Source organism: Denticeps clupeoides, chromosome 1 (assembly GCF_900700375.1).
Source record: "Denticeps clupeoides chromosome 1, fDenClu1.1, whole genome shotgun sequence".
NCBI lineage: Eukaryota > Metazoa > Chordata > Actinopteri > Clupeiformes > Denticipitidae > Denticeps > Denticeps clupeoides.
Window position 1 is genome coordinate 6,684,494 of NC_041707.1, and position 16,667 is coordinate 6,701,160.

General features: G+C 45.7%; 1 protein-coding gene across 1 annotated transcript in view; it reads left to right on the forward strand.

Annotated features, from left to right (window-relative positions):
* ush2a (Usher syndrome 2A (autosomal recessive, mild)) overlaps positions 1 to 16,667 on the forward strand; it is a 192,400-nt gene that overhangs the window by 146,003 nt on the left and 29,730 nt on the right. The window contains exons 56-59 of the mRNA XM_028987910.1: positions 10,974 to 11,081; positions 11,672 to 11,855; positions 13,729 to 13,886; positions 16,397 to 16,555. Coding sequence (XP_028843743.1) covers positions 10,974 to 11,081; positions 11,672 to 11,855; positions 13,729 to 13,886; positions 16,397 to 16,555 — 609 coding nt within the window. The remainder of the gene's footprint in view (positions 1 to 10,973; positions 11,082 to 11,671; positions 11,856 to 13,728; positions 13,887 to 16,396; positions 16,556 to 16,667) is intronic.

Consider the following 16,667-nt stretch of genomic DNA (forward strand, 5'->3'; position numbering starts at 1 on the left):
GGCGTGGTCCCGCTTGGCGGCCCCGGACCCTCGGCCTGGCTCCCCGGCGTGGTCCCGCTTGGCGGCCCCGGACCCTCGGCCTGGCTCCCCGGCGTGGTCCCGCATGGCGGCCCCGGAACCTCGGCCTGGCTCCCCGGCGTGGTCCGCATGGCGGCCCCGGACCCTCGGCCTGGCTCCCCGGCGTGGTCCCGCATGGCGGCCCCGGACTCCCGTACCTGCACACAATAATCAGGGCCGATCCATCTGGGTACATGTGGGCCCTGTCTCCACACGTCCCCTCTGACACTTCTTGTGTCACCCCCTGCACCGCGCAGGGAGATTGTCCCAGAGCCTCCGGCGACTGTTCCAGGCACCCCAGGCTGGTGCCTTCTGGGACTATGCAGCCCCTCTCGCTGCACGGCCCTGGTGCCAAGGGGGGGGCATTGCCAGACCATCCGGCTAGCCCCTTCTGCGTCCGTGGGACAAGCAGGCCCTCTTTGCCTGTCCCAGCTGGGTCCTCATGCTCCTACCCGGGGGCTCTATGGCGCTCCACCCCTCTGGAGGCAGACGCAGGCCCATGCCTGGCCCGCCCTCCTCACTGGCTACCGGAGGACCCAGCTCCATCGCTTCCCCACCTCCCCTCCCCTCAGGAGGAGTCCCCAACCCGAACTGCACCCCCCCAAAAAATTCTTTGGGGGAGCACCCCCCCCGGCTGGACTTAGGGGTACCTTGGGGCTTGTCCACCTCGCCTTGGACCAGCACATTCGGGTCAGGAACCTCCTCCCTGGGGTTCGGCTCCGCGGCTGGGTCGCCATCTGGTGGACACAAAGAGGGGAAGTGGGGGCGACATACGGACACATATGTCACACAGACACACACAGACAGAGACAGACAGAAGAGAGGGTCGTCTGGCTCCCTCTCTGGGCTCTCCAGGACCTCCTCAGGGGGCACAGCCAGGATCTCGGGAGGTGCGACCTTCTCGTCGCCCGCCAGTGCTTGGTCTTCTTGCCCCGGATCCTGACTGGCGCTGGACGTGGTGGAGGGGCAGAGTTCGATCCCTGGCTCAGGCTCTGGCCGATCAAACTCCGCCCTCAGTCTCTGCTGGAAGTCCCGAAAACTGCTGTCTGTCTCTCCCTGTGCCAGAGGGCTGCGCTCCAGCCCCCATGCTGACCCAAGCAGACACTAGAGGATGGTGGTGGTCTTATCAGTGTCCTGCTGCCCACTGAAGGGTCCCGGGACAATTGGGCTGTCCCACATGGGGCTGGGCACGTTGCTGGAGATGGTGGTAGGTGTGTGGTGTGGAGGGGGTGGACGTCTTCTCCAGCACGGTGTGGACGCTGGGTCGCTGCGCTGCCTTTTCGCTGGGGAACGTCCGGGCAGAGGGAAGGCGGGTCGGCGACTGGAGCAGGAATGGAGGATTCCCTGCGAGGCAGTCCCGGCAGCGCAGTTGCTGGCTGGCGACATCCCGTCGCCCTCTTCCACAAGCTTTCCTCACCCTGCTGGAGGGACGTGGGTCTCCACGGACCTCGTGACGATCCTGGTCGTCGTCCGTGTCAACCTCGTACCCCCGGAAGTCACATGGGTCATCACGGACGCCGCGATGATCTCGGACGCGCACGCTGGGCGGAGCCATCCCGGCACCGACCGCCCACCGAAAAATCCACGTCATCATCGCTTTCGTCATCCGTGTCCTCCCACCGTGACTCCGAGGGGTCGTCCACCCTGCGGACATCCTGGACCCATGGCGCGATAAGCTCCCATGGGCAGTACTCTGGCCATTCGGGCTGGAGGCTGCCCACCTCCTCGCTGGAGGAACGCCGTCGTGGTTGTTGCCGCTTCTCACCCCCCTGGAAGTGACGTGGGTCCCCACGGACCTTGCGACGACGCAGACTGGCGCGATGGGCGGAGTCCCAACTCTCGTCTCCCGTGCTCTCGTCGTCGTCCGTGTCGTCCCAGTCCACGGGGAGCCTTGCCAGCAGAGCGCAGAGTTCTTGCCCCGACATGCCGAAGATCGTGGGGGTCCGCATCTTCTGCGCTCGCTGCCCACGTCCCTTCCTCGCTGCTGCCGACGCCAACGTCCTCGCTCCGCCCCCTCACCCGCCGACGTTGTCGCTTCCGGGTTTCGCGGAGTTTCCGGGGGGTGACGTCATCACGCGGCGCCGCGTACCACGGCTTCTCGGGGAGAAAACGCTCCACCAGAACGGGCGGCGCGTCTCTCCCCTGGCGTCCGCGTTCGCCGCGCCGCGCTGCGTTCCTTCGCGGCGTTTCTTCTCCTCCGCTTTCCACCTCTGCGCTTTTTGGGTGGGTCGCTGGCATTCTGTCACGACTACGGACTTACGAGGGAAGGAAGCGCAGAGGTCTGACATACTGGGGAGGGGTTTTTTATTCTACAACAAATAAACATAAACTCAAAGAAACAATGGCGCGGTGGCCGAAAACAGTTTAACGTAAATAAAGAACTTAAACAAACCCGTAGGCGTGTGGCGATTGCCAGAACTCAAAACGCATGAAACAAAACTAGGTCAAGTTCGTGCAGCGAGTTCACGAAAAATGCCAGCGACCCCGAACGGGCGGAAACTTCCGGCATTTATGGGGCGTCAGGATTAAAGTCAGGTGTGGAGGCCAGCTGCAGGCAATCCTGACAAGGTGGTTATAATGTTGTGGTGGAACAATGTAAAGAGTCACATTGCACATGATTCTTTTAACTCAAGCCTTTTCTGACCTTCGACTTCGAATGTTAATTTGTGAAAAAATATTTAGTTAAAATGTATTGACTTTTACCAACCTATCAGCATACATGTATTTGGATTCACTTTTAAATGTTTTTTATTTAAACACATAAATCTTTAGGTATATTTCTGTATTTACTCTACCAGACACGGGCCTCGAGCCATTCAGCACCTATGAGTACAGGGTTAGTGCTTGGAACAGTTTTGGGCGGAGTTTCAGCTCATTCGCCTTGGTCACCACAAAAGAAGGACACGCCCCAGGGGGTACCCCACACCACACTGGAGGAAGTGGGCAGTCGGGATGACACCCTTTATGTGGAGTGGCTCCACCCACACATACCAATGGTAATCTTATTTTTGAGGTTCATATGTGAGAGGCTTTAGGGTAATCTGGTTACTGCTGCTCTGTTTATTCAGGGGGAGAACTATATTCGTTTTAATTGCTAATCACATCATAGCCAGAATGCAGCCTGAAGTGATGTTTGACTGCAGTTTGGGATGATTTGATCCCTAAACTACAGCAAACTAGCAGCAGAGCACTTTGGTAATTATCACATGCTGATGGAGGGAGAACTGTAACTGGCTGATTAATTTATCAGCCCTCCTTTAAAGGACTTCCCCATTACCGTGGTTAATCTGCATAGTCAGGGTACTAGCTATGCAGAATAATTTATGAAACAGGAATTCACTTGCGCATAAATCGCTGCTAAGTGAAATAACAAGCTTTATTTGAGAGAACTTCTGTGCCACCTTACTATGTGAGGGGAGGTGTTGATTGCTCATTAGGACTTCATTTTGTGCTTTAATCAAATGGCTTAAACCCAATCTGTTGTGATTTGAAATAAAGTTGGTCTACTTGCCTGTACGGAAGTTGGAATTACTTGGATACACAGAGAAGCGAGTGGGAGTGCATACCAAAGAAAATGTGGAAGTTGATACATATACATATAATGATTCTTCGCAGGAGAGTTAGCATAACCTCATAAATTCACAATGTTTCATTCCACCAGGTAAAATCAGTCACTATGTGATACTGCGTGATGGGCAGGAACGTTATCGTGGCAGTGAGCTCAGTTTCACTGACGTGGTGGACATTCGGCCCTTCCAGGAGTACGTGTACCAACTGAGAGCCTGCACCGCAGCCGGCTGTACCGACAGCCACAAGGTGAGGGCCTGTCCTTCAGTCATTCATCATCTCTTCATCCAGGAACAGACTTTTTGTGTGAGTTATACACACACAGTGCCCCTTGGATATATGTTTGATGTATCATTCAGTCTGTGAATATACAGGTTTTGGTCTTGGTTTTCTTTCAACATTTTTTAATTTATTCAAACAAAACCTACATCCAGTCTGAAGAAACTTACCAATGAGGATTTAGGTAGATGTAATAGGTGTAACTATAAACTGGCCAAGTGAGTGTGTAATATAAAAATTGTGATAGTCCCTAATTAGTCACATTGGGCACATGCAAAGGAGATAATTGAGGGGATGTTATCTAATAATTCTGTGGTGTAGTTTTAAAACAGCACGAGTTATTTACCACATGCTGCTATGCGACTAATGTGAATAATATTAGTCACAATTAGAATAATACAGATCTCCTTATGTGTTGCATAGACTTTAAAGCTGTATGGAGAGCAATGCTGGGAAGATTCTGGGATCTTGGCCATGGTGCTTGTTCTGAACAGTTTACTTCTTGCCCGTTACATGTGCAGGTTATGGATGCTGAGCAAACATGATTTTTTTTTTGATAGCAGATTAATCGCTCCGGAAGGCACAGCTATCTCTGTGACATTACTGTTATCTCCATAATAATTGATGTCAGTGGCTTGGCTGATGAAGGAACAAATGAATGCCGTCTTTTGTCTAATTTCTAGATCAGATTATTATTATCCACGCAGATCTGCCCACAGTTGCCTGTTAGACTGGAGAACTGCCGTTGCAGAGTAAACACCCGTGCCAGTGGCTGAGTGCCACTACTATACATGTGCATGGCAAACAGAGCATCGTGGATGGTGGAGGAACACTTTTCCACTTTAACAACACACTTTAAGTGAGCCGAATTAAGTTGTACACCTGCAAGCATTGTCCAAACACCCTGCAATTATTGTGTAGCCCAATACACGGGGGCAATTACCCATGGTGCAGCTCTTCTCTAGCCCGGCTAGCCGGCAGTGGACGTCTAAAGCGGGTGACGAAGGGGACTGATTAATCTCGGTGGACACTATGAGGGGCCAGCCACCACATCAGCAAGAACGATGAGGGCCTGCAGCCCCGATCTCACTCCCTCACCCCGACTGGCTCCCACCCCGACCAACCTGGCCGGGCAAAAGAAAAACACCTTAACTGGGTCCCCTAGCCCTCTCCTAATAGTCTGCCACTCTTGAAGACAAGAGTTTAAACCACTAGTGACATTCTATTAGAGCAGGATATCCAAGCCCCCATTACAGCAAATTGCCTCTGTAATTCTTTTTGTCTCAGGTAGTGGCGGTGACTGTCCAGGGAGTGCCGGAGAATGTTCCGGCACCCATGGTGAGCGTGCTGGGGCCCCGGGCTCTGCAGCTCAGCTGGACCCCACCGGCCAGACCGAATGGCGTCATACGCGAGTACCACATCAATCAGAGCGGAGCTGGCCTCATCTTCACTGACACACAGAGGGCCATGCGTCACACTCTCACGGGTACAGTACACGCACACATCAGGGTTTTATTCAGCTCCATGGCAACTTCCTTCCACACGTCATATCAAAATTTATTATACAGTTATACAGACAGGTGACACATTAAAGGAGACCTGAAGAATGAGTGTACAATCTAATTGGCGGGGTATATAGTGTTTTGGTCACTTCAAAACAACACAAGTTGTCACACCAAAATGGTCAGAGTGATGTCAATATGCCTGACTGGAGCATACCTGAAATAGACAAAAATATACAGTCAAAACATTAAAACCACTGACATTAAACCTGTTGTTTGTCACATTATGCTGATTCTGTTGTGACTGAACCTGAAGACACTGAAACCTGTTTTATAGTGGCTCATGGTACCCAATGTCTCTTTTATTTTATCGCATACTTTACATGTATAAATCCTCCAGTAGAATATTAATGTGCCTATTTTATTGGGTAATGCATTTTTCCCTAAAAAAAAAAAGGGAGCTGCTTTCTGGATCCCATACCAATTGTGCACTAACAAGCCCAAACCTTCAGTGTGAGGTCATTGGTACACACATGATGAACAGACCACAGGACATGTTTTCATCCTGAGGCTGTGAGATTGAGTGATGAATAAGTGTGCGACTGGTTTGTGTGTGTGTATGTGTTTGTGTGTCTGTGTGCGCAAGCAGACCCTGGCTTGTGGACACACTATGTCTCCTCCACACGCCCTGCCTTTATTTATGCCATGCTGTTTCAGGAAGCAATCTAATGACTGAATTTACACCTGATTCCCGCAATGAGTGCCTGCCCCTGCCCATCACTCCTCTGGGCACCTGATTTGTGGAGCTTCTTTTATCTGCCTTGGAGAGGAGCAGCGCTCCTGGCCTCGAGCATCGTCACTGGAGCAAGGATATGCACCGAGATGGCTTACTCTCTCTCTCGCCCTCTCTATCTTTCTCATGCATACGCACATATACGTCCACTCTGAATATACATTTCCAATATAATTCCAATCTTAATTATACAGTTTGCAATATACATACTACTGCATCTCATCCTTGTTTCCACAATGTTTTTTTCCACAATAGTGTTAACCTTTATTATGGAACATACATTATTTTTCTGGGTCAAGACAGTAAGACTATCAGCCACAATCATCAACAATCATCAAGTTTTTTTATGTTTAATGGATATATGTATATATGTATAGGTTTTTTATTAATTAAATAAATGCCCTTTTTGTTACACTACACTTTTTTTTACACTACACTTTTTGTGGCATGTACTCTCAAAGAAAACACAGACACACAGACACAACATAAGCACAGAGACACTGCATACTTCTGATATGCAAAGGAACGGCATCTCACAGGAGACATGCAGTGGGAAATTTAAAAAAAAATTATAAACAAGGAGAATGTATTTCAAGGCCAGCATGTCTTTTTCTATTTAAAATTTTTTAATTTTCTTATATTGTGTGGACTTTTTTATTATGTGAAGCAATATCCTTCTTGCAGAAATCTAATTTATTCTTTGCTTGCTGACAGAGATATGTTTATCAACTGATTATCAATTCTGAGCTCAGTCTATGGAAGCAATCCTACTGATTCTGCATACAACACAAAAACAGAACATGATCCGAAACAATGTGAATATAGCTGTTATAACCAGGTACACAGTTGATCAGGTCTGATGTCTTTCTGCCTCAGATGCCCTGAGGTTTGTACAGCAGCCAGGTCCTTGAATGCAGAGCTGAAGCTGATAGCATGACCCTGTTTTCCCCCCAGAGCTCCATTTCTGTTCTTTCTTTAAAAGACCCTTCTGGATGAGGCGCAGGAGTGCGTTTTCCACACACACTTGCACAATCACTGCTCTCCCTGGCTGATTCCAGTACAGCCGAGCCTCAGGCAGAAGATGTAGTTTGAGGAGGATTTGGAAAGAGTCACACAATCTTTTGTAAATAAGCCTGAAATCATTAGGGAATTCCAAAACGTCTGCCGTTCCTCAGGAACGTGTTGCCGACCAAAGATATTTCGGCAAAACTGCAGCAGGAGAGGTGCTGGAGAGCTCTAAAGAGCGGGAGCTGGCACAACCCTGCCCCTGGAATGCCAACTGGCTCGCCCTGGCAGCCCATGGCGGAGAAAGAGAAGGAGCGAGACAGCGGGAGGGGGGATCTGATGGCAAATTTGGCCAACCGGCTCCTTCCCGTGTTGTCGGTTTGGTGAGGGGACGCGGTGGCCGTCTCGACAGTCCTGGTGAGGAGCGGCGTGTGCTGGCAGGGCTGCGCCGTGTCTTCGCTGGGGGTTCCCTTTATGGAGACGCTCTAAGCCTGCGTGAGACTTTCATGTCCCGCCGCTCAGAGCTGCTAAATCCTCCCTCGGCAGCCAGATCTCCTCTCTCTGCACATCTCTCTGGGCACCGAAGCACCTTTTTTTTTTCTTAAAGGAGAAACAACAGCAGTGCATTGTGGAGCAGCAATGGCTTTATTGCCCTCTGCTACAGCCCCGGACATTTGTCAGGAGCTTTTCACAAGACATTTCTCTTCTTTTATGCTTCTTTTTTAAGAGACACTGGGCAAGTTGTAGAAACTGCACATTATTGTTGTTGCCATGGCACGTTCTGTGGAAATGAATTAGATAGGCAATGTGAGTGTGTGTCATCTACATGCTCATTTACTAAATAATTGAACAAACAGAAGATCTGTTCTTGATTGCTACAGGTGACATTTTGAGATTTTTACAATGAGGTTTTTGTGTTGTTACACAATCTGCATTTTTTAAATCCTGAGACGCTCAAATCCTGAGACGCCCAAATAAAAGGGTAATCTTTCCCTTGCTGCCTCTTTTTGTTATCCGAACAAATATTGCCTAAATTAATGAAGGAAATTATAATGAAAGTTTAAAACTGCCACCCTTGCCCTGAGGGGCAAAACAGAAAGAAAAGGAACAGAACTGGTCTGGGCAAAAATGGTGGGAAGGTAAATGAGCGCTTTACTTGAAATATGAGCATAAATAATTGCTCTCTGATTCTCGAAAGCTTAATGTTTAATACGACATCCGTCATTCTCGTACCAAGGGAGAATTACAACAGTCACACACTAGGGTCTCACATCCACATTTCTGTTGGTTTTCTTCTCAGAAAGTATGTGATGTGCTATATATGGTTACAGTTAATTAGTAACAGAACATACATTAGCAATTTACCTCCATGATGGGACAATTGACCTTGACACTGGAGCTCCAGACTAATTTTCCAAACACAAATGCAACCATATGACTTTTTTTATTATGTATTAGCATATTATCTGCCCAAAGATGAAAGGAAGAATTATTTTCACCTCGAAGACATCCCTAAACTCAGCTGTGTTATGGAGAAAGATGTATGTGCTCATCACATTCGGCGCGGCACAAATGAGCAGTTCAAAAATAAATATCCAGCCCCTGATGACTCGAAAATATATATAGTTTTTCATTTGCTAATTTGAATTATTGCTTTCAATTATATAAATTATGCTGCTAACCATGCATTTAATTGGGCATTACTAAGTGAATTATTAATTCATTAATACACACTACATGCCTTTCTTTATTTGTGTTTCCCACTGCTGCATTCACATCAGAACATTCTGCTCTCTAACCTCACAGCTTGCATAATTTTACTAGGTATAATGAAATATTATAGACATTTTTATTGTTTTTTCAAATTATTTTATTAATTTGCTCTTTGAAATGTAAATACGTATTGATGTTATCAGTATAGTTATATAATGATATACTTTATGGATTAACTCTTGCATCATGTTGGTGAATGGTGTTTTCAAATTTTAATAAAAAAAATGTATAAATGACAAAATCTTTCATCCCCAACTATATACTGACTCTATAAATGAAGATAGTGACTGATTATTAGTAATTCTTTAATAAGGTGAGATGATATATTTATTACACATTACATTTTACATGTAATTAACCTAGCATTTACATAGGTTATTTTTTATTTAATTACATGAAAAGCGACCTTTATGAAAATGTCTAAGTTTTTGAGATGCACGGGTAGACATCTTTCTAATTCTATAATGTAAGAAGTTTTTTCCCAAAACGGCTCCCAACCATATGACTCCTGTGTCTGAAATGTCCTCTTGTGTCTGCCGTCCTCTCTACGCGCATATGTCAGCATTCACCCCGTCATGAGGAACAGCGGGCTGCTCGTCCTGTGCTCCCCGGCGCAGGGTAATGACTCTCCCTGTGAAGATGAATGAACCGCCGGCTTTGACTCTCATCTGTGTCTTATTTTAGCTGGGGAGGCAGTTTGCTGTGCTCGGGGGCTCGGGAGAGCCGGACAGAGGAGAGAGCCCCCCGCACCAGCTCGGCCTCCTCTAAATTATGCGTGAGCAGGGGAAACCTGATCCCATAAAAGGCATCGGGGGTAGTCTCTGAGCTCGGCCGACGCGTGGAGCCCACAGATCGCTTCATAATCCTCTCCAGACAAAAAAAGCATTAAGTAATTGTAGACAGGAAGTTCGCACTTAATTATTTAGAGGTGTTATCAATGCGCTAAGTAAACTGAGGCATTTTGTGCTATCTCTCCACCGTCAAATGCCTTCAGGGACCAGAGGCCAGCAGCCATCATCTTCTCATATTCTCTAATGCAAAGAGTAAATGGCAGCTTGTCAATAAAAGATCTTTTTATATCATTTATTACCCAACACTTCCACTCTCCTCTACAGAACAATTTGGTTGACAGTTACGGCATTGTTTTCACTTTGTGTTAGTGGTGTGCAACAATGGGCTGGCGTATGCTCAGAGGACGGAGTGTTAAAATGATTGAAGTTTTTTATTTTTTCCTTCTTTATCTTATTTATATATTTATTTGTTTGCTCTTTTTGATTAAAATGACATATTTCTTAAACAGGCTAAGAGTGCCCCCTTCAGTGTGAGGGGGAATATCTTCCCGAGTTCAGTTTAAAAACCTGCGTGGATTTGTGTTGAGACCACTGAGTCATTTAGGATTTTTAATTAAAGATAATAGAATGAAGACCTGTGGCCTGTCTTAGATTTCTGTTCATTTCATTTTGAAGAGGAAGGAATCATAAATACCACAATGTGTAATAAAATGGGATATTTATGTGTGTATTGGTTGGTTTTATATTTAGGTGCCATAAAATAATATGTTAATAATTAATCTAAAATTATGATTATTATGAAATTCTTACGATTTTTTTCTCATTGCATTGCACACTTTTGTGACTGTAATCTATGCTTCATCCAAAAACAGTTCAGAATTCTGTGAAAACTAGTTTTGGTTTAAGTGGGACTGGTTGTGAATCAAACTCAAGAACTGGCTGGTGACGTCTGCTGGCTTTTGGAATTTTAATAACTGCATTATTAAAATTTTGCTGTGTTTTTTACTGAAATACTGTAACATTGTTTCTAAAGTATTTAAAATGCAGTCACTGTTAATCTCTAAATGTTGTATTTTATCATCTCACTGAATTTACAGTGTCGATAGTCTATTGTAAGAAATATAAATATTGCATTAGGTATGGATTTACATGCATGGTAGTGTATGTGCATGTGTGTGATTAGGTGTGTCTCTCGGTTTGGCACAGGTCTGCAGCCTCACACTGATTATAGCTTTGTGCTGACTGCCTGCACATCGGCTGGTTGCGGAGCAAGTCAGCCATCTACGGGCCGCACACTGCAAGATGCACCAGTGGGTAAGCAGCGCGCTGCACACACTGCCCCCCCCCTCACCTCCTTTCACTCACACACACATCTACCCATTCAGTCCTGACAAGACCCCAATTTTATTCATGTAGTTTTTTTATTTCCTTTTTTCAAAAAACTCCCTTAGACTTTGCATTAAACTTAATGCAAAAGCTTGACAAATGTTTCATTTATAACACTGCTTGATTACTGAACACTGGGAGGTTATCTTGTCAGATTTTATAAGAAAAACATTAATTAAATATAGATTGTAATAAGGATTTATTTTCAGTCGTTTGGATGGCTTAATAATTCACATAAAGATCTGAGTAAAAAAATACATTTAACATTCTCTCATGCTGTGCCAGTTGGCTTTGGTTCACTGATCAATAGAAATGTATTTAAAATTTTCTTTCTGTTAAAAAAATGATAAACGTGGCCACAAATTATACTGAATGTCAATTTTTTTTAGTTTAAATTGATATGTGCTGCAAAGTCTTACGCATACATAGCATCCCTCACTTCTGCTTCTGCTTCATGATGGACCCTGATTTGATTTCCTTCCCTCTACCCCCTCCCCCCCCCCCCCCTTGTCTGTTAGGTGTATGGGCCAGTCCGAGGCATGTCTTGGTGAGCCCAAATGAGGTCGAGCTTTACTGGAGTGAGCCCTCCCAGCCCAATGGCCTGCTCTCCCAGTACCGGCTGCTGCGCGACGCGGCGCTGCTCTTCACTGGCGACAGGCGAAACATGAGCTACACCGACACTGGCCTGCAGCCCAACAGCAGGTCCTATCCATCAGCCCTCACTAACAAGCTATTAGCAGCTGATTATTGATGACACCGAATCCTGTGTGTGTCTTCCCTATAATTTTTTATTAACCGGCCGGTTAATGTGTCGGCATGTTCAGCTAAACATTAAGGCATTTTTGAGCTGCTGATCTTATGCACATCATGCTGATAATGGTCATAGGTGGCCAATGAAGGGTTGTCTGGTCACTTCCATTACTTTGTGGTCTTTGAGTCTGTGTATAGTTAAAAAAATGCAAGAGAACTTTTTAGAAATCTATACTTTTTTAATGCAATGCCTGTTCCCAAAATAGTCAGCATTTCGAGCTGTAACATTCCAGGATTTATAACCATCTATCCTAACGTGAATATTGAGGAACGTTGTTCATTCATTCTTCATTACAGAGGAAAGTTGATTGTGCACTGTGTGACACACACACCAGCAAAAACAGACAGGATGGGTTAAGAGCACTATTTCCCCCATACCCTGACTCACAGCTTGTACTTGCTTGCATTTTTATTGATGTCGTTCATTGTCAGAGTCCTGTGACAGCACCCTGCACTGGGCCACGGGGGTGTCTGAAGAACCCCCCCTGTTTTTTCTGACTCTTCAGTGTAGGCTGGGGAGGTGCTTCAAACAGAGCCAGGAGATGCATGACGTTTAATTTGCCATAATTCCAGATAACCTGCCAAAAGGAATTCCCTTCCAGCCTGCCCTCTTTTCTCTTTCTTCTTCCAATTTGGCTTTTTGTGCAGAGAATTACAAAAGCGGAGCAGCGGCCTCATTACCCCGAGCCGGAATACAGGGATGTTCGAAACGGTTAAACAGGCCCGGAACCAGCCGGCCTGCACCCACCGCTCATTGATTATTTATGACACTGTTGATTAGCTGTCACTTATCTCACCATTGTAGAAAGTCTCTCTGATGGCTGAAATATTAACCTTTCTCTCCCCTGGGGACGTGCTGGAAGCACCACCTGCTTTGATATGGCACATCGTGTTTATTTTGCTTATATCTGGAGCGGCTGTTTCAGTTTTCCTCATGAATGCATTTATTCTCTACATACAATATGGCAAATGAACCATCTATAGTCTTAATGCAGCTCATCCCACTTTTGTAAAGGCTTTTTAAACATGTTCATTGTTGTCCTATAGCGTTAATGGCAAATTAATGCTTAATGTGACCTACTTACATTGCTCATGTAATCCTTTAGTGTTACATTAACAAAAAAATTCTGTGTTTTAAAGGCTTATCTTTTGTGTTAAGTTGTGTTAAAGATTCTGCTTTGCATTACCACAGACTAGTACATAGTCATTGAGGTTTTTTTTGGACAAGCACCCCTTCCATTAACTGTTTAGTGTTGTTTATTCTGAATCACAATAGTAAAATTTTGCGTTTACAGTAATATTGATAAAAAAATGGTCAGGTCTAAAAATGGGGGGAACTGTCCACATTTTCACAGCGGCTGGCAGTGGTCAGTTGTGTTGTTTTGTGTTGTGCTTTTCAATCGACCGGAATAAACCACAAGCCACACTGAATGGTTTCGGCCCAGCTCTCTCACACACACACACACACATATACACACACACACTGCATTACACTGAAGCAGGATGCTAATGCACTGCTGATCGGTCATGTTCAGGGCTTGTCAAGCACGGTCTTAAAGCCTGGAGGCTCTTTTATTATTAATTATTCCTCTGCAAGAGCCTTTCCATTGTCTGCAAGTTGTGAATTTTACATCAATTTTACAAAACATTTACTGCTCCTTTTCTTTTTTTGTGTGTGCGTGTAGATTTGTAGTCTGTGTGCATCAGTAGATCCATTAGCACAACATACTTTTGTGTTACTGAGTTGGCATTGTGTGCTTGGCAGGTATGTGTATGAGTTGGAGGCCAGCACGGGTGGCGGGAGCAGCCGCAGTGACAGATACGTGATTCAGACCCCAGTCTCGTCCCCGGAGCAGATCCAGCCTCCGTATAATGTCACCGTCACCAGCCCGCGCTCCGTCTTTGTCGCTTGGACAGCCCCAGGTAATGTTTACACCTAATGCACTAAAGCAAGACCACTACTTAGCGATCACTCTGGGTGATTTATCCCCAGTTTGACTGGAATACTTGGCGTGGGGTAATATACGATCGGCATTGTGTGTAATTTAATGGGAGCTGAACATGGCCACAGCATACATGCATCACATCATACTGGACGTGGATGGGGCCAGGGAATCAATTATCATTCAGACGCTACTTACTGCTGGCCTAACACGTCTGATTTATAACGGAGTGGTTTTGAAGTGCCTGCTTCCCACCATTTTTTTTTACACTTCTCTTCTTCCGTTTGTTCTGCCTTCTAACTTTTGTACAGTGGACAACAATTTGCTCAGACTTACATCTCATTGTGTCAAGTCTTTGTTTATTTGCTTCTTAATGCAACAGTGTTCTTAACATGTCTTATGTGATGCCCTGCACGAGCCCTGCAGCCGCACGCCTTGCACACACCCGTTCACTCTCACCACATACTGATTCAGCGCACATCACTAGCCACACCCACCAAATTGCACACCTTAGTCTTCAGCCTTGCACCTGACATTGCCACACTGGTTACTTCTTACGAGTGATGACGTGCGAGTGATGACGTGTTTACGGGCCTCTTCCCGGTTTCTTTCGTTAATTTTGAGGTTTATAAAATAAACCTGATTTTCTGTTTTGTTCCTCCTTGTTTCTCTCGACACATGTTGACACCTATTCCCTGTTTTTATTCCTTGTCTTCATAGTTACTGCATCAATAAAATGTAGTTACTTAATAATAACAAGAACCCGACTATTCCTGTGGTTTGAAGAAGGACTTAAGGAGTCTAAAAAGTTCAATTGAACTCTTGTTTCTCTGTAAGATCCTCGGCTTTTGTTCATGAAAAGGGAAATGGCTTCAGCCTTTCAACAGCCTTGAATGGTTCCACTTCAGACCACAGCCCATTGGCCTGCGTCAATCAATCAATCACAGCCTCTACAATCCCAGCTGCTGCCAGCAGCCTCATCTACACAATCACGCTGTGCATGCAAGTGTGTGTGTGTGTGTGTGTGTGCGTGCGCATGCTGCAGACGACCAAGATGGAGCGAGCAAACAAACAAACAAACATGATCTCCCCTGTGGTTGCTTTAGCACGCTGCCAAGCTGTGAGGGGAGCAAAGACATGTACACACGTACTGACACACACACATGCATGCACACTTACGTCACCCTATCACTTCCTCACTCCCCTTCTCCTGCCCACTCACTGCCCCACCCTGACGCTAACAGCAATTTCAGCCTCCACCTGCTGTGTGTGTGCGTGTGTGTGTGTGTGTGTGTGTGTGTGTGTGTGTGTGTGTGTCTTTTGGTGCATTTACATGATTGTCTGCCTCAGATGATCCATCTTTTTTTATTATTCTTTCATTACCCCTTGTCCCAAAGAGGAGAACTTTTCCAACAGGTCCAATTATACTGTAAGAGAGTTTAAAGAGTCCCTATACAGCACAAAAAAAAAAACATTTACATAGGCATGCTGCGTTATTGATTTTAGATTTCTCAAAAGGGGGAAAGAAGTATGGCTTGGAACTCGAATGCGTCAGACTTGATTAAGCCATGATGCAGCATTTTGCGTGCTGCGTAGAGACAGGAGGCCGCTGATGGATCAGATCTGAAGGTGTTCCCTCTTTCTTCCTCTCGCTGCTATTATTTCTTATTAGGGTCTTATTCAAGCTGAAAGAGCCGAACTCAAAGTCAGTGATTAGTTGTAAATAATAGAACTTAAGGACCTGTGCGATTGAACTGTACTGGCAGATTGCTGTGATCAAAGCGTGGTATAATTTGGCCCGGGTTTGTGTCTCGGCAAAAGACTACATCTGCTCTGGGAGACAGCAATGAGGGAAGTTGAATAATTTAACTTTTTCATTTGTAAAGATAATCAGCCCATTCTGAATACATCTCGCCCTCATAAATGTTGAATAGCCTATCAGACTCCAGTTGCCGTAAATTATGAAGCATGCCAGTGATGGGAATATTAACAAAGTGGGGATGCAGGTGCCTCCCCCGGCCCGGTGGAAATGTGTTATGGCAGCCTGTCAGGCGGCTGTGTGTGAGCGTGGGCCAGTAAATAAAAACAGTGCCATGTACAGTTAGAGCTGCCCGCCTCAGGTTCGGGCCTGTGTGGTTGGGCTTCATCCGGGCTGAGAATTAGTTTCCCTGCAATATTTGTGGTTTTGCTCAGAATCCTTTATTATGATGCCTTATGGCAAAATTGCAGGAATAGTAAACACATTTATTAAGTGATGCTGTCAGCATTATCTATTCCTTAGACCCACTGAACTCATGTTTTTGTCGGTTGGATCCTTTAGTGATGGTACTGGCTCAAGCGGCAGTTCTTTTCCTTTATTCCACGCCATTATCCATCTCAAGTAGCCCTTGATATTAGCACCTATTAGTGCTTCAGAGAATCACGTCCCTCTCATCTCCTTACTTCCTTTGATCTGTCTCTCTCACTCCCTCCCCCTCCCATTGGATGCAGGGGTATTCAATGCAAGTCTTCCCCTGGAATACAACGTGCTGCTGAACCCGGGCAGCAAGGAATCCCTCATCAGAGTTGCAGGGAGAGACCAATACCTCCATCTGCCAGGCCTGCATCCATTCACACATTACCTCATCCGTGTCCAGGCCTGCCAGCCGGGTGGGCACTGCACTTAAAACTCAAATATCATTATTTATTATTATTATTATTATTATTATTATTGATTTAACAGTATTCCTTATTTAGTTTAAAGAATAGCAAACAAATGTCT